We start from the raw sequence: 26523 nt of genomic DNA, 5'->3' as shown, positions 1-26523 counted from the left end.
TAAGCCTATAAGCACTAAGCTGTAGCCGCACTAGCCTAGTAAGTAGGCTGTGACTTGTGAAGTTGTGCCGAGTACACGTTACAGCAGCTGACGAGAGTTGGCCGATCGCGCAGCTATAACTGGGGCTATAATATACGTGCACGAGCGGGAGCTGGAGCTGGCATATCCAGCAGTACCGACAGACAACGACAGACAACGTCCGCGTCTCGTAAAGTGCACTTTGTCGCAGTGAGTGCGTGTGCGTGCCAGTACTGCCAGTGCCTCCGCCAATCAGTCAATCCGTCAATCGCCCGAGCAGCTGATTCAACCGTCCCTTGTGTTGTTGTCGCGATCTATTACTCCGCGAGAGTTCCAGTAGATTCGAATCGCGCTTTTATTTGCGCGTAATCAATCGCGAGTTCTGCGCGCGCGGGTCTATATACATACGTGTGGACCCCCGTGCATCATCTTCGGTGCGTGTATAGAATTTGCTTTATCATCGCCGCTACTGCTGCAGCTCGCGAGGTGAGTGGTGCCGAGTGCTCGGCGACTTTTCTCCACTAGCATTTATCATATTACCGAAACATCGCAACGACGGCGTATTCTGTGATCCTATTATCATTATTATCATTGCTAAAGCAGCTCGCACGCCAGAGACGAGAGCGAGAGGCGATGCGTAACGTGCGGCGGAAGGGGGTGGGGGGGGGGGGCAAAGGGGAGAGCCGTCAAAATGGCATTCAGACCTATCATTGTTGACCTTGCCAACTTGCCATAGAGCTTTCTCTCTCTCTCTCTCTCTCTCTCTCTCTCTCTCTCTCTCTTCTGGTGCGGACCTTCCCGTTGACGCGACTGATCGTTGCCTTTTTATATCGCAGAAGCGTTCGTAAAGTATGACGAAAGCTCACTGAACTTTGCAAGCCCGTGCTCGTTGACTCGTTGCCCATATCCCGCAATTCGACTGTCAGTCACGAAAAACGACAAATGTTCGAGATTTCAAAAAGCCGTCTGCCGCGATTTTGAGGTTAGGCGCTGATACGTACTATATGTATCAAACGCGACAGGCATGTCTTACATGAATGTGAGCAAGTCACTTTTTATGTACTCGCACGTATATTGCAAAAACGCGAGAAATTTCTCAATTTTAAGATAAGCATTTTGCCGCTTCGATTAAATGTTTTATCGTGTATTAGCAACCAATATTATCTCTCAAATAAGACAGTTCAAGTTTAATAGGTTTTCAGATTTATGCCTGCATTATTGTTTGAGAATATTATTGTTATCTGTGGGTCTGTAGTAATAAGAAAAAGTTATTGTAAGGTTGTTACACGTAATTGATCATTGATCTTAATCGATCATCTCCTACTGTTTATCCTTGGATAATATGTATGAAATCACATTTTACCATACAAAGACAAATATTTGATGAATTACAAATTACTTCTAGTGTATGTACGTTGTGAGTATAGTTGTTGATTTGTTGTATGAGTATCTGTCAGTGTACGTTATATTGGAATGTGCTTGATAGTGCAGCAATGGATTGCAGTAATGTACAATAAGTCATTTTCAATTATTCTCAATGACTTAATCATCCTCTGCTGTTTTTGCACCGAGAAAAGTTTTGAATTTTTTCCAATGATTTCAATGCCTTATAGGATTCATGAAAGTTATTGGAGATTGTTCAGAAGTAAGCAATAACTATAAATTTTTATGGCATGGCTCAACCTCAACAATTATTTCAAGTATGAGAAGCAAATAATTAAAAAGCGATCTGTTACATTTTGAAATTTTATGATGTTACAGACCTTCGTTAAGAAGGACAAGGCTGAATGTGTATATCCTACTTTTTATATTATTTACAAAATCATAGCTATGTTTGTCAAAGCATTGTTCAATGATAGGATAAAACAGTAAAGGCTAAAAAAAAGTATCGGGCATTACATGTATAAGTATGATGAGAAAGTTGTTCAATGTGTAGGGAAGAATCTGAAAGACAAGAGAAAAGTACAGAGTGTTTGAAGCTAATGTAATTTTGACAGTGATGCTGGTTGTTTGGCAAGGAGCCGCCCGCCGTTGCCTGTGTAGCAGCGGGCAACGTACCGGCCAGAGCTACCAGTTCCGCCAGCAGCAGCAGCAGCAGCAGCAGCAGCAACTTCACCTGAGCCGCGGTTCCGTGACCGACAAGCTCGAGAGATACCAACTCGCCGACAACCGGTGAGTCAATCAAGGCCTTTTACTTTCCCCAGAAATTTCGATGATATTAGAAATATAGACTCGAGATTCGAGCCACTGTGGGACGTGATTTATGAGGTTGCGGGATTCTCCATCGTCGACGATGATCCCGGCGAGCGATTGATTGCTCGCGATGAGCTTAATCATGGAAAGTTTGCAGGGGGCCGGCTCTTGCGCGCAAATGAATTCAGACTCTCAGAGCTGCCCGATGCAAATATATATCACTGCGATCACTTGCCCCCCCCCCCCAACGTTCCCCTCGTTCGCGCATAAACAACGTCGACGATTCTTCTTCGCACCAGCCGCCATTTTCATACAATGAGCACTTGTTGTGTGCTACGCACATGAAATCAATTTACCTCGCATAATCCGTCGTTTCTACCTGACAATACTTATAACTTATAACTCTTAAGTATAACAGGGGACTTGTTAAATGCTTATGACTAGTGTCTCACGATGATACGAATCACGGAATCACTGACGTACTTATTTATTAGCGCCGTGCTTGATCCGAATCGGCGACTCACAGTTATTATGGAAATAAGTAGTCGATGACGCCGGTTTGTTTACTTAAGGGGTATCACACGTAAAAAGGAATAGCGAGGAATAGCAGCTGACAGCCAATCAGAAGTGAGCGTTAAACGGACTTGTTCCTTATTGAGGTGGTGGGAAGAGAACATGAAGGAATGAGTCTGATTGGCTGTCAGCTGCTGTTTATCTGTGTACCTTTTTACGTGTGATAGCCCTAAGGAATTTTCAGGAGCCCCATCTCTGGAGCGCGGTGGTCGGCGGAGCGGCCGATAAGTAAGACCGTTGGCTTTCTTGGCGCGCGGCGCGCCAACATCGGCTCACGCATCGGCTTATCGCTGTAACTAGAGTCATAGCGCAATTTTAAGAGAAATCGCCTTATCAAACTTGTCTTATAAGTATTATACTGGTTGCGTGCTCGCGAGTACTGCGCGGCCAAGTACTTATATACTGATAGAGAGAGAGAGAGAGAGAGAGAGAGAGAGAGAGAGAGAGAGCGATAGAGTCGTGCGCGCAGGAAAGAGCGTAAACAGCAGCGAGCATACGTGTGTATGTATAGGATTCACCTGCGAGGCCAATTTTTCTCGGCCGATCGCGAGAGAAACTTGACGTTATCGAGCACGAAGCCACGAGCACACCTACGTCACATTAGAACTCGTCGCGCAATATCAGCGCGAATGCCTGCGTGCGCGCTCGAAACTGGATATATCGCCGTTATTGTGTTTTTCGCATTCTCTCATTCTCGCCGCAGGAAAAATTTGTCTGACAACCAGAATGTTTGCGCGCCAATCGCACGAGCGCTTATACCTTTGACGTCTCGGCGGAGATTGCTGGCAAAAATCCAGGAGTTAGTTATATACACTCGTTGTGGCAAAATTTTCCGTTCCGACTCCGATGCGCGGTCATATGTTATATCGAAGAAAAACAAAATTTCAAGCCTCTGCAGGGAGGATGCCGGTTATACCTGCGCGCTGATCGCCGCGTCGGGCCAGAGGCAGTTACAGCTTGTAGCCGGTAGCGTAAGCGCAGCAGCACCCGACTACACGAGGCTCTCGGAGGGGGCTGGCTATAGGTATGCCCGATGCCGTACCGCCGTCCGCCGTGCGTAAAGACACGGCCTGGTCCACCGGCTGATCCGTCAGTCAGCGAGCAAGTTCCGTCGCGACCGCAGCCCCCGCTGCCGCTGCTCGCTTTGTTTTCGCCATCTGCCGTGCTCTTCTTCCGAGTGTGTGCGCGAGTGTGTCCACTTGTGCGTCCCAGTGAGGGGATTTTTTGACGATCCCTCGCCGACCGAGGGATATTATAACAATAGGCAAGCCGCTGATACGCGCCGGCCTCTACGAGTTCGAGCGACACGTCCGTATAGCCCAAGGTAAATTGTGAGGTAAATTACGAGTACAGCTTTGGCTTTTCTCTGCCCTCGCAAAGCAACTTTCCGAGCAGTCGCGGAATTTTCCACGCCTCGATGACCTCTGCGCAGACCGAATTCACCAATGACTTATTGGAGCGCGCGTCCTTTCTAAGGTGGCAGCGTGACAGTGAGCCTCTGTTTACTGCCGATTTCGCAAAGAATGCAAATATTGTTCGCAGCGCCAGTGTGCCAGTATGTGTATAACGAGCGGGCACAGACAGGGACAAACGAAATCATTATTGCGGCGGCGGGCTGCTCGAGCCGCTCGCTTTTTTGTCCGCTTCGAACGAGCTTCGAACGAAGTGCCTTATCTGTTCTGCGGGGCTGAAACGAAATCCCGCGGCGCTCGAAATACCCGTAGAACCCGGTGTCTCGCGCGAACCTAACCTTCGACGGATCGTGCAATAGCGCTAGAGCTGTTGTCGCGGGAAGTTCTCGCGTCGAGCAAACGCTCCTTGTGCGGGGGCTGGGGGTCGACGCCGGAGAAAACTTTCCAGAGGAAAGGCTGTACGGGCGAGGGGCATCGAAAATAATAAGTAGGATCGAAGCAGAGCGCGCGCACGTGTTTCGCAAAATCGGCCGTGAGCTCGTGCGCTGCTGCACGCAGAGCGGGCAGAGATTGAGAGAGAGAGAGAGAGAGAGAGAGAGCAAAGTCGGCGAAAAATACGCGCGACTCGCTCGTGTGCGTAATACGTGTGTGCCGTCGGTTGTTTCCGCGCCGTCTCGGCACCTGACGCTCGCGCTCTTCTGATGACTGCGCACTATGAGTCGCCGCGCGCGACAGAGACAAACCGATTTATTCCGGATTACGATATAGATGTAAACACTCGAAACGCTAGCCGCTTGTATGTGCGCTGTATAATTCTGCGCCTCGCTTTTTCTCTCAATCTTGCACCCTCTCCGCGACGAACTTTCGCCTATTAGCTCCGGTGCTCCCCTTTATTTTCGGCTTCTCTCTCTCTCTCTCTCTCTCTCTCTCTCTCTCTCTCTCTCTCTCACTCTCGCGCGCGCACTTCGCGTTACGTCAGATTTCATCGAGCCATTGACACGTGCTTCGGCTATCTCTCCCGCGGATGAATCTTCGGTTATTTTAAACTCCGCACAACGACGACTTGCCTAAATGGGCCAGTCACTCTGTCCATCTTTTCAACAACTTGCGAGAGTTAGAGCGTCAGTTGATATACGTGTTGTTATTCGCGTAACCGTCCTTCCGCATTTTATCAATATCAAACGTTTCTCAAATGTTTGCTGCAGACTGTTCGCGCAGGGACTTTCACGAGCAATTTCATGCATACTTATCTCTGGTGTCGTTTGCACTTGAAACTAGAAACAACTTATTGCCGAAGCGAAATTACTGAAAAGTTATTATTGCACTTGTGCATTTTACAACCCAGACTACGTGGGCGAAAGTATTGGCTGATAAGCCCGCGCTGTGGGAGAGGGTCAATGACGGTCTGTCTTTCTCCGCGGTCGCTGCAGAAGCTCGAGAGAAGGACGCTTGACTTTGCTCTGCGCCGATCGAGTGCAATACAGTCGGCCGATTTCGTCAGCGGCCCTATAGGGTATATATACATGGATGCGCGAGAGCCCAAGTCGACTGCTGCTTGAGAATAGGCTGCTGTAAACCTGACGTGAGACCTGCGTTAGTTGAAACTGCGATCCCTTTCTCCCGCGCATTTTGCTAAGCTTCTTATTTCTGTATTATATTTCTGCTACTAATACACTCGTCGCATTGTATAAATTCTTCTGACCACCTGACATTGAATCCACAATCGCGCATTGAAAGACGAGTGGAGCCACGTGTTGCTGCTGCTGCCGCTGTTGCTGAAACGTCGACGGCGCAACAGCAACAGTTTGGATAAGCTCGATCGATTTTTCCTCAAGTACTCTCTCTCTCTCTCTCTCTCTCTCTCTCTATTCTTCCTTGGATCAAAAAGCTTTCCCATGATTCATGCACATTGTGTTTATGCATATGTTCCCTTCCTCTTTGAAAATAGAAATCACGCCTTTTCGAAGCAGTAAATTAGACTGTGTTCGATAAATACTTTCCTATTTGTCGTTCAGCTCAATTTTTGTCTTACTATCATTTTGCAGTTTATCTATGCATGGAAAAGAGAACAAAAAATCAACCAAACCGTATAACTTTTCTTAATCATGGATTAAAAGGGATCAAAATTCCCTGCATGCGACGAGGGGTTGTAGGCAATGACAAATTGATTTACGCTTGCTATGCCATGCACATAGTTGTGCCTACATACACAGCTCAATGTGGGCGGCAGTCTATTAACTACTTCCGCTAATGAAGTAGCTTTCATCTGCTTTTTCACTGCAGAATCGCTATCGCATAAGAACTGTATTATTCCAAGCTCATTCGATGCTTCGATTTATAGCTTAATCACGTATGGCATATTGCGAGAACATTTTTATACGCAACAGCTGAACCATTGATATTATTACTGTCGTCGTAACTGGAGCAAACCAAATTTCATTGAAAATGTCACACTAAACGGTTTCAATCTTTCTGGGTTACTGTAAACTTCCGGTACATGAATGCTACATTTTCACGTTTAATCAAGGCCCGCAATTGTTGCAAACCTTAAAATTTTCATTCTTATACTATTGTACATAATAGTTTGAGTAAACATTAATTTTAAAAGTGCTCTCAATGAGACGTAAAAGTTGACTCTAAGCCAAAAGTCGTTTTTAATTAAGCAGCAGGGTCGAATACCCGATATTTTTAGATGTCAAGGCACTAAACAAAGTTCTTTTCACAAGTACCAACCATTTTTTTATAGTGTCAATTTAGTATCGTTTTAGATACTATTATAAGAATTTATCTTTACAGATATCTATAATATGAATTTACTTATTTTCAATCAAATCGAAATGTAGATTTTTCAAGATGTCGCTACATGCATGGTAAAATTTCCTGAGCAAAAACTCGAGTCCAAAACATTTTTTGAAGCTGCAATTGATTTCATCAATAAGTTAAATAAGTCTGTGAATGATTTAAAACTCTCGTCAGGTCGCGAAATGAAGGAATACAGCGTTATAGAGCGAAGGTTGCCGGTTCGCTCGGAAGAGTGAAAGCCGCGTACGTCACCAACGTTTACTATTGGTCAGCGCTGTGGGCGTTCGTTGTGCGATTGGCACGAACGCAAGGGGCTCGACTCAGTTTGACGTCACTCTCGATCTCTCAACTGTGAGTCTCGCGAACGTTTATCTTATCGACGCTGTCGTTCAAATCCATCAGCCCAAAAACGAGTCTTCGTCGTGAAGTTGTTACTTTGCATAATACTTTTTGTCGAAGCCTCATCCTCGTCGATTACTCTATAATGATGGATATTTAAGTTTTAATTATACATAAAGAATGAATATTACTTCTAGTTTACGAAACAATACATCTTAAGAGATTTATTAGGAAAATCATTTTTTCTTCGAGAATATATAATTGCTTTAATAGATGCTTAAAGTTTATAACCCATACAATATTTTCTTGGAAAATAATTTGATAAATTTTACTCATTCTATTGTTTTTTCAATAATAGATATTAATTAAAAGATATTTTCTACCATTTATCTGCGAATTATTATAAGTTGCTTTTTATCTTCTTTGAATAACACACACTGTAATAATGTTTTCTTAAATCTCGAACAATTAATATTTAATTAACGTTACTGACGAATGAATGATCACAGCGAGTGAAAATTGTGAACATTAGATAGCAACAAGAAATAGTACATCTTTATGATTGACTACGTAATGAATATTCTTACAATTATATGGCATATGGTATAAAGAATATTTATTTTTATCCATTTATTTAGTTCAGAAATTAAATCATACAGAGAAGGGTTTGGGCGGCTTTCAAAATATAAATAGTAGTTTAAAGTGTTCTTTTAGATAAAGGCGTTGAAAGTAGTTAATAACAAGGTTTAAATGAAAACCTTTGTAATGACACGAATGATTAAAACTATATAGAATGCTAAAAAAATATGTTCATCCGATAAGAATATCACTAAGTGCATCAATAGCAGCCTTACTAATCTCATTGCTCACCTTTGCATACATACGTATATCACGTTCGCATCATGTGTGTGTCATTATTATCATTTTTTTTTCTTTTGAAAAACTATTATTTATCTTCTAGTGTATAATGATCTCTTTTATAACAAATACTTGTTTACTGCACATACGTTGTTTCTTTAAGAAACATTAGACACTAAACGTGTTTTGCACGTTCTTATCGTCGTTTCTCTTAATTTTCACTGTTTAAATGGAAGTTCATATATCTAAAATGCGCGTGAAAACGCACAATCAGTGAGGGAATTATAATAGATTTACCATCAAACGTTATCTGCGCTTTACGTTGAAAAATCAGAGTCCGATTGATATTATGAAATTTGTGTAATTTGGTAATTCGATTGATTGGTTCATTATTGCGTGCTCCTTATCGTACATTCAATAACACGCATAATTCTATAATTGTCCTCTTCGTTAATTTTTATCGTACATTCAATAACACGCATAATTCTATAATTGTCCTCTTCGTTAATTTTTACTAACTGATGATAACTACTTGTGAGAGAGTCAGAGGACTCAGTGGGGTACGATCCATTATTCTTGCTTATTTGTCCTAAACCAACCAGTACACAGACTAATTTCATCCGATGAATTAATATGGAAATGCAAAATTTTCGTTGATAATTTCAAATTATTACTATAGGCACACTTTCAAATCTATTTTCTTTTCTTCAATTATGCATATCAATATTTTTAATTAAAAAAATTATTATATAAAAGTAAAAACTGATCTCAACGAAGAACGATTCTTACCATTTAAGCTCTTGATGCTTACTTTTGTTTCTATCTAATTTCTTAAATAAAAAAAGTTTAATTTTGTTAAGCTGATTCTTGTTAAATATGTTTTTAAGGAGCTTTAGTAAAGTGCAATTTACAATACGTAGAGAGTAGAGACAGAAATTGTTGATACCGATGCTTCATGCAGACATTATTCTGACTTGCTGTTAGTCGGTAACGTAGAATCACTATTTTTCAAGTAATTTATCATTGTCACGGTTACGCGCCAGTTTAAGGCAAAACCTCACAGATGTCAGCAGAGATCGTTTTACGTTCATTATTCCGTTGGTGTATAATCTCCTATACTATAGTATTTATAACGTTTCATCGGAGACCGAGAATATTACTTATAACGTTATGTTGGGCATTTGTCAAACAAGTGCGATATGTAAAAAAATAAGGTGGAGGAGGTAGAAGCTCAACATCGCTACAAATATTTCCCTCTTACTATTGCAAAATACACTCTCAGCCCTTCGCCTCCATCCAAAAAGAAATATTAAATAAATTATTATTAATTCTAATATTTTCTAGATTAAACTTTTAGAATTAGAGAAGTCAGTAATAATGCTTAGCGCTCGAGTTCTTTGGTTCTTGGAAACTTTATTTACAAAGTTTTGGATGCACTTGATATTTCTTTTCATACAGAAAATAATAACGTAGATGAAATCATTGGAAATTATAAAAAACGTTGAGAGTATCTGTGGAAAGTCCAAAGGTTATGAGCCAATAGACGGTCTACATTGTCAATATTTATGAATTGCTTCCCACGCGAGAGATATGCAATTTCATTACTCATTTCTCCAATTCTAGAATATAACTTGAGTATAAAATTGGTTTTAATTAATTTTTTTTTTTGTTTTAGGTAAGTTTCATCTTATAACAAAGATTTAAAGTTTATGATCGGTAACTTCAAATCATGGCTTCCTTATTAGTTCAGGTAAATATGACACACGCACAATGGTTTATAATTAATGATAATTATTATAATTTATAAAAATAGCAGTTTTCTTTAAAAAAATCAAGTCTTTTGATTATTAAAACATAAATTCGTTAAAATCATCAGTGGATAATAAAATAGAAAAAAGATTAATTTTATGATAAAAATAGATCAACTGACGATTTAGATTTTTCTAATATTCATATTTACTCAACAAGAGTGCATAACCTGCGAAAGTGGAATATCGAGTAAAACTTTGTAACCCGATTTTTAGGCCCAAAAAATCTGAATATGCATTATATACTGTTAGTGGAAACTGGTAGTGGAACTTTCTAGTGTCCAAATTGCGCAACATCTTCCTGTGTTCCTTACTGTCGAGAAACCCTTAAGCTTGTTCTTTAGTAATTCGCTAAAAACCGCACCCGAGGCCAAATAGCTTTTTCCCCCGCGTTACACGCAGCTTTTTTCCAGCGAACGCTCTTTGATGTGCCTGAGGGTAGAAGAGGGAATCATGCATTTATTTTTGCAAGGCCGGACCAAAAGTATAAGCGCGTTCCCTCCCGGCGCCCAAGAGGGCGAATATGTGGCGTTTAATTTCGACGCGTGAAATAGTACATACCTCTCTCTCTCTTATTGCTCAATGTCATTTTAATTGACCAACCTTCCTAAAAACAGTCATTTACCTGAATTTTGTTTCATATATTTCTTATTCAAATGAGGTCATTCATAATAACATAAAATCATACAGATATAAAAGAATGTTAATTATCCTGATGTATGAACAGATTCATAAAATATTCATTTCGAAGAAGTCTCTGTTTAATTTATTATAAATAATTAAGTATTTACTGAACTCAAGCCAAAAGCAGCATTTATACAATGACGTTGGTAATTGACATGAAACACTGATTACACATTATAAATAATTCAGTTGCATTTGAACATCCATTTTAATTGCGTATTATTCGTCCTCTGTAGAAGATAAAAAATATCTGCTATTTCGCGACGAATCTATTAGCCGGACTAGTAAAATAAATCTTTCTTATTCGATGGATACGATTGCGAGGTGTAATTATTGAAAAATCTTCTGTTTTAGTTAGAGATGCAATGATTAAATTTTCATTTTCCACATCGGATTGGTTACTTGTTGAATATCCGTAGAAAATGAAGATGACTATCGGCTCTAATATTGTCTTGGATGTCGGAGAGTAAAATCGATCTATGCGAGGTAGTATAAATAATTGTCACGAATGTCTTTCAATCTCTTGGGTAATTGCATCATGCATTTGTGGTTTTTTCCTCCCTCGCGCTGATCGCTGTTTCTTTCAACAAATCTTTCTGAAAGCGAAGAAAAATCCGGCAATTAAAGATGTGAAATCGCCGTCAAGACACTAATCGTCGGACAATCCTTTTCAATGGTTAAAGAATTCATGATCCATCTTTTTTTCCTTCTTTAGTCTCTTTTTTTCATTATCGACAATTGTCGTGTTACGTATCAGCCTACTGCGATCGCAAGTGTAGACAAGGAATTACATGCGCGCGAGTTTTGGTATGCGAAAACTCGTTATTGCGTAACGTGGGGAAGAAAAAATAATTCATTCATCGTGCGAAAAATGTACAGTATATTACAGCGCTGTGCGCACTTATGTATAATTTATTGTCACCACGAAGATTATCTGTGCAGTTGTGGCGGCAGTTTCAGTTCGGAAAACAGGAAGATGTCACGGTTAAGGGAACCCTCACACGTGACATTGAAAAATGAAAGCACAATTTAACGTGTACCGAGTCGTGTTAAGAACCCAGCGATCTGGAGCTTCTTGGAATGGAATCTGAAGTAATTTTATCATGAGGATTTTTAAATCTAATCGAGACGAATGAATGACGAATTAGCTAGATGCTCCTCTCAACAGAGTCGACAGTAATTCTTTAACGCATGTTGCACGCAATTATGGTGTACAAGAATCTTGCTTCTTTCATAAAAGACGTTTTACGAAATTCAAAATGGATGATGGTTGATATTCGTGCTTTAGAACAATATCGAGCACCTGACGCTGGTTCAGACTCGTACAATTTTCTTTCAACCAGTCGGCAGTTTTATTCAGGCTATAAATAGATCGTTGAATTGAGCGTTCATCTCGAGCGAATGAACTGTTTACGTGTAACAGCTTGATAAATATTATATTTGAATTTGCGCTCGAATACGTTTTTTCAGTAAATCTTTTCGCGAAACAACGAAGCCTATTTAACAAATATAGCTGATCGGAGTAGATTCGGATTGGTCTAAATGTACGTATTTGTATATGGGTCGTTAGCGGAAGCGCCAATAATAAGGATGAGGATGATTTCGCGGGAAGGAAGCTTGGCGAAGTTTCTGATGATGGCAAGACCAGGCAGGCGCGCACGATATCTAAAAATAAAGTCCACGCGTGCTCGGAGTGGACACGAATATTCGCGCGCATGAAGCTCGGCAAATGACTCGGCGTTCACAGGATGATCCCTTATTGTGTAGCTTGCTCGCGGCTCCGATGGTCCCTTGCTCGCGATCCGCACGACTACTACGACCCATTTCCGGCTAAAAATAGCCAATAGAATAATCGTCCTGTTACCGGCGACGAGATAGAGTCGAAGCGAGACGAGCAGAGCGCGCGTAAGCAGCGCAGCTCACTCTCCGACGCTTATCCAGCCCCGGCAGCAGACGATCATTGGCTTTGCTAAAAGGCGCCAGCGAGCAGCGTCTTGAGCTCGTTGCCACGAACCACTTGGACGCAGCCCCCCGTATTCCCCCATTGCGCAGCCCTAAAAAGAATATTTTAATGTCACATTCAACTTTGATGAGATGCAAGTGTTTGTTTCTTACTCGTTTAACCTGTTATGCATTGAAGCTCGCAGCGAAGCAGGTGCACGCTTGTCATTGAATAAAAATAGCACACCTGTTTCAACTGTACCAAGTTCTATACCTCTATTTGGCATAACTTTTGGTCTAAAGGTCCGCTTACGCGCGAATATGAGATCAAATGAGCGATTTTTTTAGAATCCAAAAAAGCCTCTACGCGATGAATTATTTTATGATTCGTCTCGGATTTTATTAGTATACGTACACAATGCACGCTTTACGTAATTTTTGTCAGGAATGCAGCTGTTATATAAAGGACGTATAGGTGAGAAAACGCGTTCGTGATTCTAATAAATAAAAGCCCGCGATTTTCGAAGCTTGTCTAATAATCATGTCAATCCAGCGGGCCCGCTCTTATACCCTGTACCTGCGTACACGACGCGTCAACGTATGATGCAACCCGAAAGACTGACTTACACGTCGCTCAAAGCTTTTCATCGATCTAGGGTAATGCAGCTAGCGGTCGAATTCTCTTATGGTGCCGATCCGCGCGCCACTTGCTTTCCGTTATAAAATCGTCGTTTCTAGACTTTGTGAGACGTGTCAGACGAGTGAAGCTCGATGCCATAAGATAAGCTATCATTGTTTGATACTCTCGACTTTGTACTTAATACGGATTGAGTGAAGCTCGGTGCTATAAGATAAGCTATCATTGTTTGATACTCTCAATTTTGTACTTAATCTAAGTGCGCCTCGCGCAGTCATTATCATGTCATAAATAAAATTTAAATTTTGCCGCCTGCTGAGCACCAACAGTTTGAAGCTTTTGTAGGTTATACGTAATAAGATGCGCATATTTATTATTCGCGTATCCTAAATTCTTGTATGCCAAACGATCGATTATCAATTAAATGCTTCTCACGAAAGCCCGTCACTTTTTAAAAAGAGGACACGGATTGAGACTGCTGAATCACAAGAACTTGTTAGTCAAGTTAAATGAACACGAGAGAATGGCGGGCATGTCGTAATTATATTTTAAGACCGCTTACATTCGGCGTTCGCCACGGCGGAATGAGCGAAACGAGAGAAAGACGCGTGAAAAAGATAACGCGCAAACAATGCGTCTCTCTCTCTCTCTTTCTCTCTGGCTCGTTATCCGAAAATGATTAAAAAAATGTCGCTGTCCAAACAAGGACAGCGGGGACTCGAGAAAACTAGGCTTGCGTAAAACTGTACGGGGTTTTTTGGCCGAAGTGATTTTGCGTCACCTCTCGTCAGAGGCATAGAGGAGAGGGATCGCGCGTAGGCATCGACTGCTGGCAGGGGCAAGGATGCTGATCGAGCGCGCCTCGGGGCAGAAAAGAGTTGCGCGGTGAAATATTAAATATGAAGAAGGAGCGTTAAGTAAAGTGCATATAGAAAAAGCGAAAAAACGTTTGCCGCGGGTGTGTCGGTCGGCTCGACCAATGGGACGGCTGCCGCGGGGGCTCGCCGACCAATGCAGGCGGCGGCTGACGTAACCGATCTTTGTCGCTGCTCCTCGTCGACGTCGCCGCGCGGCGACGGCCCCTCGGGATATAAGACGGGCTTCCCCTCTCCGCGCCCGATCAGTGCGACGGTAGACGACGCGATAGTCCGGATAGTCGCCAGAGACGGATAAGCTCCGAGCGTTTTTTCCCGACGGCTTGTTATTTTCGCCTGGCTCTTCGCAGGTGGGTTTCCCCTCGTTCTTTTTTATTTCTATTTTCTATCTCCGCCGAACGTTGTATATTTAGATGGAGCTTCTTCTGCCTTTCCAACGGAGAAACGGCTCCGCGGGAGTCTCGCGTTGCGCAAAAATTTCAACCAATATCGAGTTGCGCAATTGCAACCTTGACTGGGTTCTCTTTTACCTGCATTTTCCTCTTCGGAAGTCGCCTGGCGTCGGGAGCCCAAGTCCCGGCATCAGATCAGGGAAGAAAGCGAGAGCGCGCGCGCGTCCTTCCGGCATGGCGTAACGTCCCTTCAGGGTCGCTCCCCCCGCCCTGGAAGGAAAAAAGCCCGAGGGGAAGGCAGTGCGCGGCGTAGGAGCAGCGACTAGTCGCGCCTCGCGTGCGGCCCCCACCCGAGGCAGCGGCAGCCGCGGGTCCGCGAGTCCGAGGTGAGGCTCGCGCAGCTCGCGCCGCTCGCGTTTCGGCCGGCGCTGGCAGTCCGGTTGTGCGAGCCTCGCTGCCAGGCTGCCGCGGGGAGAAGTCAGCAGAGCCAGAGTTGCGCGCAGCAGCGGCCGCCTCGCAGGTACTGTGTGCACTCCGTCTTCCGGCCGCGCTGCGCAATACCGCCGACGGCGGAAAAGCCGCGCAAACGCGATTGCAGCTCGGCCGATCGAGAGGCAGATGCGCGCGTCTGATCCGACGCGGCTCTGATCTACTGGGAGCGGCGCCATTCTACTGACGTCCCAGCTGGCGCGACTCCGCGAGCTCCCAAGTGTACCGATCTCGCGACCTCGCGACCTCGCACCCTGGCCGGAGTTGCATAACGATCGAGAGTCTCCGCCGGCGACAGAGAAGTGAGGAGGATCAACGAACGAGCGCGGCGCCGAGCGCCAAGGTCAAAGCCCAAGGATCCGCGCATAGGATCCTCGCCTCCGCTCATTTATGAGCCGTGTCTTGTTGAGATCGAATCGATAACTCCGCGTTTGTTTGAGTCGCAGGGAAAACGCGGGCTCCTTGCTCCTTGGAAAAAATCGAGGCTGGACTCGAGCGTCATTGAGACAATCGAGAGACAATCGCTGTTTCCTTGAGCGAGTATTGGAGCCGCGCGCGTGAAAGTCGCCCGCGCAGCGCGCTAAGGAGCTAGTCACGCACCAGTACGTAACGTGGCACCCACGGCTTTTCTGTTGCAGGGAAGATGCGGCCTTACTGCTGGAGCTGAGACCGTCTCGTAGGCTTCGCAAGACCGAGGGCCCGCACCCGAAGCCGCTGAGCAACAAGTAAGGATCTCGCCGCGCGACCGCATCCTCTCTCTTTCTCTTTCGTCGCTGCTTTTCATTGCGCTCCTCTCTGCGCGCAGCCCCTTGCGAGCCGTCCTGCGACCCGAGACCGAGCGCGTCTGAGCGCGTCTGAGCGAGAGAGAGAGAGAGCTTGTAGCGCTGCTCAGTCGGAGAGAAAGAAGGACGACGAGGCGTCGCGCGATCCGGGGAAAGGTGCTGGGAAGGGCCGATTGGACGAGAATGCCGCCGCCGAGGATGATGCTGCTGCTGCTGCCGCTGACGCTCTCGCTGACGCTGAGCGGCCGAGGCCTCGTCGCCGGCCAGGAGCAGACGACCGGAGCCAGCCAGAAGAAGCCGCATCCATGCCCGAGGTGAGTGCATGCACTTTGCTATTCGCGCCAAGATCTTCATTCTGACAGAAGCAGGTAACCTGCGACGCCCCTCGCGCGCGCTCCGACTTCCTCGAAAAGCTGCAGCCTTCTTTCTCTGCCGCTCGGAAAAGGCTTGACTCTTTCGGCAGTGGCTCTATTTTTGCCGCTCTAGCGTCAATGGGCGTATTGGACGAGAACGACGCGCGTGACATGCCTCCTGGCACGTGGCCCGCCGCGCGCACAGCTGCAAGCTCTCTCTCTCCGTTCCTCTAGCTTCCCCCCCCCCCATCATTATCGCCTATACGCACACTATGCGGCGGCCTCATTTTTTTCCGGCTTTTTTGCTAACAGCTTACGCAACCGAGCGCTGTATACGACGCACGTACGGCGGTTTCCGTATTATTGTCTCGTCAAAGCCGTCGTCGGTGCGCGAACTTTGCTTCTCGAAAGGGAAACGTCGCGAGGCGCAAGGTCGCCGAGAAACTGCCTTCAACAAGAGAGAGAGAGAGAGACGAACAACTTTTCCCCTTCGAACGCGCCAAATTTCGCCTCCGCGCCAGCTGTCCGCAAATTGAGAGAGGAATGTCCGCTTTCTTATGCAATCTCGCAGCAGCGATCCCGTGCGAGCAGCCTACGTAACGGATAGGCCAATAAAAGTCGATCCTTCACTGGCGATCGTGCAAATCCGAGCAGTTGATAGTTTATGGAGACCGGGCCCGGCTCCCGCGCTTCTTCGAGCGTCGCGGCAGAAGCGGCGACCTTGACCCTCGACTATAACGAGTGATATCTTGCGCAGCGAGGTCTACTGCCACGGCGAGCTGCTGCACACGATCCAGATGGCCTCGATCTACACGGACTCGAAGACGTTCGTCGACATGAAGATGCGCCAGCCGACGGAGGCGACGCTCGGGCTGTTCCGCGAGTTCATGAACCGGACGGCCGGGGCGCCGACGCGCTCGCAGATCGAAAAGTTCGTGAACGAGACCTTCGAGCCGGCCGGCTCCGAGTTCACGGACTTCGACCCGAAGGACTGGGTGGCCCAGCCCAAGTTCCTCCGCAAGGTCCTCGACCCGGAGCTCCGGAAGTTCGGCCAGGACCTGAACCACATCTGGAAGCTGCTCGGGCGCAAGATGAAGGACGACGTGCGGCTCAACAGCGAGCTCTACTCGATCATCTACGTGGAGAACCCGGTGATAGTGCCGGGCGGCCGGTTCCGCGAGTTCTACTACTGGGACTCCTACTGGATCGTGAAGGGCCTGCTGCACTCGGAGATGCACGCCACGGTGCGCGGCATGCTCAGCAACTTCGTCTCGATCGTCGACCGGTACGGCTTCATCCCGAACGGCGGCCGGATCTACTACACCATGCGCTCGCAGCCGCCCATGCTGCTGCCCATGGTGCACGAGTACCTGAAGCACAGCAACGACTACCAGTGGCTCGAGGAGAACCTCTGGCTCCTCGAGAAGGAGTTTGACTTCTGGATGACCAAGCGCACGGTCGAGGTCGAGCGGGACGGCGTCAGCTACACCCTGGCCCGCTACTACGAGGAGTCCTCCGGCCCGCGGCCCGAGTCCTACAGGTGCGTAGCCCTCTGTACCCTCTGCGTGCCCTCTGTACCGTAGACACCGGCCCCTTCTTCTCCGCAGGGAGGACTACCTGACCAGCCAGAGCTTCCGCACGAGCGAGGAGAAGGAGAACTACTGGGCCGAGCTCAAGACCGCCGCCGAGACGGGCTGGGACTTCTCCAGCCGCTGGTTCATCCTCGACGGCACGAACAAGGGCAACCTGACCAACCTCAAGACGCGCTCCATCATCCCGGTCGACCTGAACGCCCTGATCTACCGGAACGCGGTCCTGCTGGCCCAGTACAACCGGCACTTCGGCAACGTCAGCAACGCCGAGCGCTACGAGCGCCGGGCCCGCGAGTGGCAGCGGGCCGTCACCGCGGTCCTCTGGCACGACGAGGTCGGCGCCTGGCTCGACTACGACATCCTCAACGACCTCAAGCGCGACTACTTCTACCCGACCAACATCCTGCCGCTCTGGACCGGCTGCTACGAGGCCGCGCGCCGCGAGGAGCACGTCTCCAAGGCCCTCAAGTACCTCGAGAAGAGCCAGATCATGATGAACCTCGGCGGCATACCCACGACCCTCGAGCACTCGGGCGAGCAGTGGGACTACCCGAACGCCTGGCCGCCCCTCCAGTACTTTGTCATCATGTCGCTCGACAGCACCAACGACCCCTGGGCCCAGAGGCTCGCCTACGAGATGAGCCAGCGCTGGGTGCGCAGCAACTACAAGGCCTTCAACGAGACCAACAGCATGTTTGAGAAGGTGAGCTGCTTCCCCAAATCGACCCGTATGCCGTGCACTCGCCAACTTTCGCTCCTCCCTTTCGCAGTACGACGCCACGGTGTCGGGAGGCTACGGAGGCGGCGGCGAGTACGAGGTGCAGCTGGGCTTCGGCTGGTCGAACGGCCTCATCCTCGACTTGCTGGACAAGTACGCCGACCGACTGACCGTCGAGAACCACTTTGTGCCGTCCGACGTCACGACGCGAAACGTGGCCGGGCCGCAGCTCGCCGGCGTCTCGACGGCCGGCCAGCTCATGACCGGCGTCCTCGCCCTCATCATTTCCCTGGCCGCGGGATTCATCGGGTGAGGTGAGTGACCGCAAAGCCGGCCCCTGCCCCGCAACGCGCGTATGACCGACACCGACTCTGCTTTCTGTTTCAGATGGCGAACGCCAACCGTGGACTTTTGAGTTTTCAAGCATTTGCGGTGGCCCTTCGGAAAAGTCATCGCGGGCCGATGCCTCTTTTCCTTTCTCTTTCTCTTTCTTTTGTTCTTTCTCTCGACCAGCGTACCCCTGCGCAGTTTTCAGGAAACGCGCACAATTAGCGAGCGCGATTTCGCATAGTATTATTAGGCTAGACAGACGACGAGAGAGCTAGGAGCGGGAGAGTTCAGTTGAGCGGCGCGCTCCAGCACAAAGTAAAAGCGCGCGAGTTAACGAACTGCTGCACCGCTGAGAACGGCAAGAATGCAAATCTCTCTGTATCAGCAGTGAAACGTATCAGAGCTGTTTTGCATACGTTTCACGCGTGCAAAAACGAAGAGTATGACGTCACACTCGCGCACGCCCCTGTAGATATGTATGTGCAGGTCATGTATGTAGATTTATCTAGTCAGATGGACGAGTGGCGTGCGAACCGATTACAATGATTATTGTTGTCTTTGTTGTTGCTTTCTCCCACAATAATATTCCATAACGTTTAACCTTGCTAACGCGTGCCTGAGCGCGTCCCAGTGGCGGCGAATTGCCAAATTTTTAGTCTATAGGCATGATGAGATGCATCTCCGAAACGCCAAAGAGGCCAGCAGCACGGCGGCGCTGGCAACTGGAGCACGAGGGAAATTCTACTCGGCCCAAAATCAAACGTTCAAATCCGAGGGCTCAACTTTGTCAACTCTCTGCATTTTATTTTTCCATACGGTTAACTGCGTTTCTTATCTTATCGCGATACCGCTTGTGCGCTAGTGAGCAAGTCAACAGCTATCCTTTTTATACTTGTGCGTATACGAACTAGCTTTAGACGCGTTAGAATGTAGTCACGTGTTTGCTTCTATTAAACGCATTGTGATACTCAATGGGCCCGCGCGGGCTCAGCAAGCATCGATCATAAGTACTTTACATTATTGCGCCGAATGTAGATGTGAATTCATCGGCCGCCTTGCCAGAGATGCGGGCGCGAACGTCGAGTCGTTACAGTTACGTCGCCTGTAAATAATCGAGTACATATATTTTCTACGATGAAAAGCAGCTATGACTTTCGTCATACGCAGATTGAACCAGTGATTCTAGTTTACCATTTATATTGTAGCAAATATATATATACATACACACACACACACACACACATAGTCAACTACGGCTCCTTATATTTTTTATAATATTATACATACAAATACAGCTAGCACGCGTGGTTATTTATGCACGAGTGCGCGCGACTCGTATATTCAAATCAACGGCCTAACGAGCGTAGAGTGTTTTAATTTTTATTTCCCCTCCGATCTATTTAGCAATCGCAGGTTGCGATTTCGATCCGTGCATGATTTACGTCGACAACGTCTTCCTCTTGTCTTTGAATCCTCTCCCTCCTCGTAAACACCTCCTCTCTTTAGCGCACGTAACATCAGCTGCACAGAGGGACCAGAGAAGAAAGAGAAAAAGATACTCGAGCAAGATACTTATACGACGACAAAAGTGACTGTCATCTTTCTTCAAGGCGTTCCTCTGATGTAATCTAGTGTAACCATCCCAGCCAGCATGCCGGAATAATATACTTTTACTGTGTACATTTACCTATGCCTATTGATATCGTTGTACACTCTTGCTAGCTACCTCGGTTCTCTAACACATATTGTCCTCTGTGTGTTTGTCCTTTAACCCTCGACTCTTCTAAAAATTCCCTACTCTTGTTTTGCTTCGAAATGCGATGGGTCGCAGTAATTCGCCATTGGTTTATTACCGATTATCAAAGCAACAACGACATCGAGAGCGGCAGCAATAAAATTAATAAAGTTCATTCCTAAAAATCCCTACTCTTTATTTCTTTGTTGTGCATGTACTTAAAGGCGAAAAAACAGCGTTAAAACGGCGATATGGCGCAAGTGTACTTGAGTTGTTTGAATAAATATTCTTGAAATCACGCAGACGCTTGTCATTGAATCCTTTTTGAAATGTCTTGCTGCCGGCTCTGATCGTCGCAGTGCACGAGTCGTGCTTGCGATGAAAAGAATATCGCCATAATCGTAACACTGTTTTTGCGTCCGCCATTGATTTCGGTGAGCCAATTAGCGGCAGCAGCAGTAGCAGCAGCAGCGGCAGCAGCAGTCGATGGACATTCGGAACTGCAGGAGCTGCTCGGAACAATGTCAATTGTAAATTGTCGAAAGTAAATTGTCGTTCGCGCAAGGGTCAAAGTTCGGCTCGCTAGTGGTCGCGTCGCGCAAGCCTGCGTTACGAGGCGAGTGGGCGTAGATCGGCTGGCAGATTGCATCGCTGGATCGCGTGAGAAACGGCGCGAGCTCTGAAGGTCGCTTGATTGCTCGCGGCCTACAAGTCCTGCGCCGAAAGCCGCAGTGTGTATCCTCGCGTCCTCCTCTAGCCGCGTTACGTCAGCCCGTCGCGCTGAAACGTTGTGCTCGTTATTTCGCTCGCGATTGATGAAAAGAGCAGCGCGAAGCGAGTCGCTCTCTGTCGTTAAAGTGGCTCGATTAAATCGAAGGCTGCGCCTTGCGAGAGGGAGCGAAAGAGTGCAGTAAAAACCGAACGGCGCGTACCTAGCTACACACCCATGCGCGCATTAATTAGAGCGAGAGAGAGAGAGAGAGAGAGCAAGAATGGCATAGCGGCCTGCCTAAATAACGCGCGCGCACGGCGCACTCCGCCGCCGGCCAAGGACTCTCTCATCTTTGTACGATTCCGCAATAACGCGCTTCCGCTAGAGAATCCAACGCCGCGCGGTTGCGCAACCAGGGCGTATGTTTGCCTGCGTCATTGTCGCGCGCCGCGGAAGATTCCATTGTCCGCAAGAGTCGCTGCCGAGATAGACTTATATATAGAGATAGGGGCACTTGCTTGGGAGCGACCGCAACTCGCGGCCACGTTTTGAGAGCGTCTTTCTTCTTGTTGCAGGATGGTCATGTACAAGCGGCGCCACTACTACGGAGTCTCGGGCCCGTCGACGGCGCCGAGCAGCCGCAAGTCCGCCGGAGGCGTCGGCCCGGCCTCGGCCCTCTACCGCAAGCGCTTCGCCTACACCGAGCTCAAGGACATGAACAACGACGACTGACTAGCCGACGTCGGCGACGGGGACGAGGACCTGGAGCCGCTCATCACCTAGCCTGCAGCTGCGCGCGCACTCGCTCGTCTGCTGGACTGGCGCAGAGCCGACTCGGAAAGTCCTAGTATTATTTAGCCAATTCAATGTCAACCGCCTCGATCGCGTGAGCGCGCTATATACTATATTTCTACATACCTATACCTATATATATATATATATATCAGTCGAGTGTACGCGTTCGCGAGTTTTTCCGTTCCCGGCCTGTCGAGACGCTCTGCCTCGCGCACCCGACCGATCCTTCCATGACAGCTCAAAGTATCGCCGGATACTTTTTCAACTGGCTCCGAGTCGGCGTCTCGACACCCCGCAAGCTCGTCGCGTTCGCGAGTGAAGAACGAGTGCCTTCGCTGCAGGTTCGGTTGCAGCTTTCCTCCTCTGTGCAGGATGCCGCTGACGGCGAGGAGCATCAGGAATGTCGACCGAAGCCTCCCCTGTGCCGCGAGCCGATACAGTTACTCGACTACAATGCCCATAGTAAGTTAAGGATGCAGTTACACAAATCATGCAAATAATATGACGACTGGCGAATTTCTTACAACTCGATGTAGCTCCGATTCCGAGTGTAAATAGGAATATGTTATCACGCGTACGAGAAGGAAAATCGATTTATTGATCGGGGCTTTATTAAGGATTCGGCGCGCGGTTAATCGCGCGTTCTCTGCACTTGCAATGACATCGCAAGCTTCGCGAAGCAGGCCCGTACCGCGCGACAGATAGGATATATATATATATATATATATATACATTTATATATATACACACACACAAAATATATAACGTATTTTTTAGATGAAACCATGTAAAAAGCAGATGATGGGCGATGTGCACTAGGTATAAAAACTGAACTCTTGATTGTTGTGGAAAAGAAGGGAGGATAGCATCAGGCATATTTTTCTAAGTCCACAGCTTTTCCTGACCACTGCTTTCTTTCCATGCTGCGCAAACTTTGATAGGATTTAGCATGAAAAAGGCGGAGACTCTGTAATTGATGAAATTAGTAGATAAATCGTCTGACTATGCATGTGATAATTTAAATAATTTTACATGACCGATCACTTGCTACTTTTAGTAGCGAATAAATGGTCTGTACATGTATCTCTGATGCTTATTAAGCTAGGGCGTTTTTCGGGGATTTTCTCCTATTTTTCTTCTATTTTTCTTCTATTTTTCTTCTATTTTTCTTCTATTTTTCTTCTTGATCATGACCCCTTCACGGGAATGAAGAAAAATTCAATTACACCTTTACGTTAACAAAGTTACGTGGTCGTCTTGTGCCATACCTTCGATAGATTATCTCTCCTCTAAGCATTAGCTGTCCGATAGAATACAGTAATGGCGAGAACCTACGGGTATAAGACATCATTTTTCAAGCCATTTATAAGAAATAATTCTAGATATATTAATCTATGCGTAGATGTAGTGATTTTATCCTAATCCATTTATGGAACCACCGACAATTGCTGCGGTCCATTCGAATATACAGATCAAGTTTTTATATTTCAAGTGATTTTTCTCTCAAAACTTGATCTTTCAATACTTTTACTATCTGCTTTTGTTTGGGAAAGTAGCTTTGTTGACCGTTAAAATAATATTTATACTGCGTATGATCAAGTAGACATTATAGTATACGACCACGCACACTTTCATCGTTTCTGTTATATAAAAAGGCATTACACTCGTTATGCGTCCGATAAATTATTGTCGATTATAAAAAACGATTTCGATAAAATTACCTGTAATTATTTGTTAAGTTACTAGCAACTGTAGAATCAAGCTCTTCTCTAACAATTGCATAGAAATGTTTTTTTACGTTACCCGTTTTATTTTATTTATTGTCGTTAAAATTTTTACCTTCTACTTCATTGTTTTAAACGCTCTTTATTTAGCGCCCATTTGTTAATATCTTTTCTTTCTATACCTATAAACCACTTTTGGAAAGGAGGTGGCAATCACGACATAATTATAAACCTACTCAATATGAAATGAACTTTTAGTATCGAATACAAGTTTTTGCAAGTATCAACTTATTAGAATAGCATGATAATTATGCGTGTGAACGTTTAGTACTCTAAAATTAATTTGTATATAATTGCGTCGTACAATAATAAAAAATTGCAAATCGAAACACTACTAAAAATAAATTGAGAAAAAACTGCACTTCAATTGTTTATTTTCATTCTCCCATCGGGATCAGTATTAATTATTACAACATATTTCAATGATCTACTTAATTAAAAAAAAGAGCTTGTAAATGTGTCATTTATGTACATTTGAAGCAATTCAAACTTTGCTCGGCTTTGAAAAACGCGATGATACAAATATGTTCGGTATGTGGAAAATAGCTAAAGAGAATACAGCATCGTAATTGTTGCATATACTTATATACATATAATTGATCAATTTGTACGTGAATTACGCATTAAGATTACTTAATATATTGGCTGGAAAAATTTATGCAAATTCATATTGTTCAAAAAAGGTGACTATACTGCCACTATTATTAAGATTTATTATTTTTTATCATTGCGCGATTACGTACTGCAAATATTAAATCTCTTTAATTTAATTGATTTGCAAGACAGAACCGCATCGAATCACGAAAATCATGAGAAAATTATGAGAGAAATAAATTGTTATAATAACACCAATGAAAGGTTGCCGATGCAAATTTTACTGTTGTTACAATCTATTTTATGTTGGTATTTTACTGGCTATCCAAGTATCGTAGAATTTACTATAAATTTATATGTTATACTTTGAACTTTGAAACATACATGTTTGTTTTTTTATTTACAAATTAGCTCCTAATAATACCGTTATAAAATAAGTAAATTTTATCATCAAGAACACGGGCATTGTTGTGAGTGCGTCGACATGACTATAATGATGAAATACTTTCGTGGAAGTTGAAAAAACTCTAAATTCCTATTCATTATTATTTAATGATGGTAACATATTTGAAATGTATGAAAAATTAAATCGCTGACGTAGAAATGTTAGAAAAATATCGTATCGTAGTCTTTCGATTTTCAACCATATCAGGTAGGTAAAATCAAATACACCTGCAGTAACCTGGAGCTTTGCAACAGTGAAAAACACTACAACATTTTTACAGAATTGGTAAGATGGAAAATTAATAATTTTGAGTAGCAAAAATGTATTTATGTCAAGTAATTCGGTAGAATAATTAAAACGTACGACAAGTTTCAATTATTGTGTATTGAGTCTCAAACGGATTCGGAACTGCTGCAGTCCGATCTCGATGTCCTGCGCTTGTAGAGGGGTTCGCGGCCGTTCTACTTTGGCTATGGCATCGGGGGGGGGGGGGGGGGGCGAGCATCCTTTTTGACACTGCACTCACGTTTGGACCCTACATCGATTATGTGACCTCGAAGGCCAGCAGGCAGATAGGTTTTATCAAACGGACTACGTCCGATTTTAAGCATCATGGCACCATCGCCTATCTCTATAGGTCATTGGTCCTACCGATCCTACTCTACTGTTCACCTATCTGCTCCTCTTTCATTAAGATTGCGTCTGGTCGGCTCGAATCCGTCCAGCATCGTATAATCAGATATCTTGCTTTTAAATGCAATCGCGCTATGAGTAGGTTTGAGCATGACTATACTGGCTTAGCTCAATTTTTTAACTTGCCGACGATAATGAGTTTACATCACTATCGCGACTGCCTGCTGTCCTTCAAGGTTCTCCACGATTTTGTTGCCTGCGATGCAATTAAGCTGAAATTTCGTAACAGGGAACTTGTGTATTCGCTCCGCAACCATCGACCTCTCTGTGAGAAATCGTCATCGTCTAATTTCGGATTCTTTTCAACGGTTAATAGGATGCGTAGATCTTGGAACGTTCTTCCACGTAGCGTTATCGAGGTTTCTGTTCTATCTGGATTTAAATCGAAATTGAAGAATTTAGTTTTTAGTTTCTAATACTCTCTTAATCTTGATTGTATATCCGTTCCGTAATATTCTATCTCGTTATTTTGTATTTAATTTTATCCTGCATATTACGCAGTATTTGTAAAGGGCTTCTAGCCCGTTTAATTGCTCAATAAATAAATAAATAAATAAATAAATATTTCGAATGCAAGTGAGTCGGTAATCTTTTGTAATAGTCATTTCTTCTTAAATTAAATTTTTGATTAGCGGCTAACGGATGATGGCGCTTTCAATATGATTAACCGATTAGTCTTTTATAAATTAAAAAAGAAAAATTTCTATTCATGTACATATAGACACATGTGCAAGACGAAAAGTAATAAAAAATGATTTTCGATACGTTTACTCTGTACGTTATACCTGATATTCTCTCCGTTGATCTATCACTAACTGCTTTTCGCAATACCGTGTCCATGTAAGCTTTGTTAAGTAAAATTAGAACTTTTAGATAGTAATGTATGAGGTGTGATAAGTATGTGAATATGTAATGTATCTGTATGCATATGCATAAATACAATGTTCGATTCAAAGTATCTTATTTGTT

At 45.1% G+C, this 26523-nt stretch overlaps 1 protein-coding gene across 17 annotated transcripts; it reads left to right on the top strand.

The window, feature by feature from the left end:
• Positions 1 to 40: 40 nt before the first annotated feature.
• Positions 41 to 26512, top strand: LOC100118133 (trehalase). 17 transcript variants are annotated; one of them, XR_511912.4, is made up of 8 exons: positions 51 to 504; positions 2016 to 2190; positions 15660 to 15746; positions 16914 to 17696; positions 17764 to 18451; positions 18519 to 18775; positions 21819 to 22129; positions 22816 to 26512. XR_511912.4 is itself a non-coding variant. In XM_031922243.2 (7 exons), exons 3-7 carry the CDS (start codon positions 15987 to 15989, stop codon positions 21973 to 21975), a joined length of 2016 nt encoding a protein of 671 aa, XP_031778103.1. In that variant the 5' UTR covers positions 41 to 504; positions 2016 to 2190; positions 15660 to 15986; the 3' UTR covers positions 21976 to 26512. The 17 variants fall into 17 exon arrangements, 16 of the variants coding, with proteins under 16 accessions (XP_031778103.1, XP_032451766.1, XP_008202557.1 ...); XM_031922243.2 differs by having other exon boundaries at positions 41 to 504; positions 15660 to 16117; positions 21819 to 26512; XM_032595875.1 differs by lacking the exons at positions 21819 to 22129; positions 22816 to 26512 and adding an exon at positions 18854 to 20829 and having other exon boundaries at positions 41 to 504; positions 15660 to 16117; positions 18519 to 18780.
• Positions 26513 to 26523: the final 11 nt, after the last annotated feature.

Source organism: Nasonia vitripennis, chromosome 1 (assembly GCF_009193385.2).
Source record: "Nasonia vitripennis strain AsymCx chromosome 1, Nvit_psr_1.1, whole genome shotgun sequence".
Lineage (NCBI taxonomy): Eukaryota > Metazoa > Arthropoda > Insecta > Hymenoptera > Pteromalidae > Nasonia > Nasonia vitripennis.
The sequence above is the reverse complement of the archived record's forward strand: the minus strand, read 5'-3'. Positions and strand labels throughout refer to the sequence as shown.

What these genes read in the sequence shown, in the direction of transcription:
- LOC100118133 (XM_008204335.4), top strand. Translation starts at nt 2,018, where the DNA reads ATGCTGGTTGTTTGGCAAGGAGCCGCCCGCCGTTGCCTGTGTAGCAGC. An exon ending in CCGAAGCCGCTGAGCAACAA is followed by an intron (nt 15,747 to 16,913) that starts GTAAGGATCTCG and finishes TATCTTGCGCAG; the next exon opens with CGAGGTCTACTGCCACGGCG. An exon ending in CCAACAGCATGTTTGAGAAG is followed by an intron (nt 18,452 to 18,518) that starts GTGAGCTGCTTC and finishes TCCCTTTCGCAG; the next exon opens with TACGACGCCACGGTGTCGGG.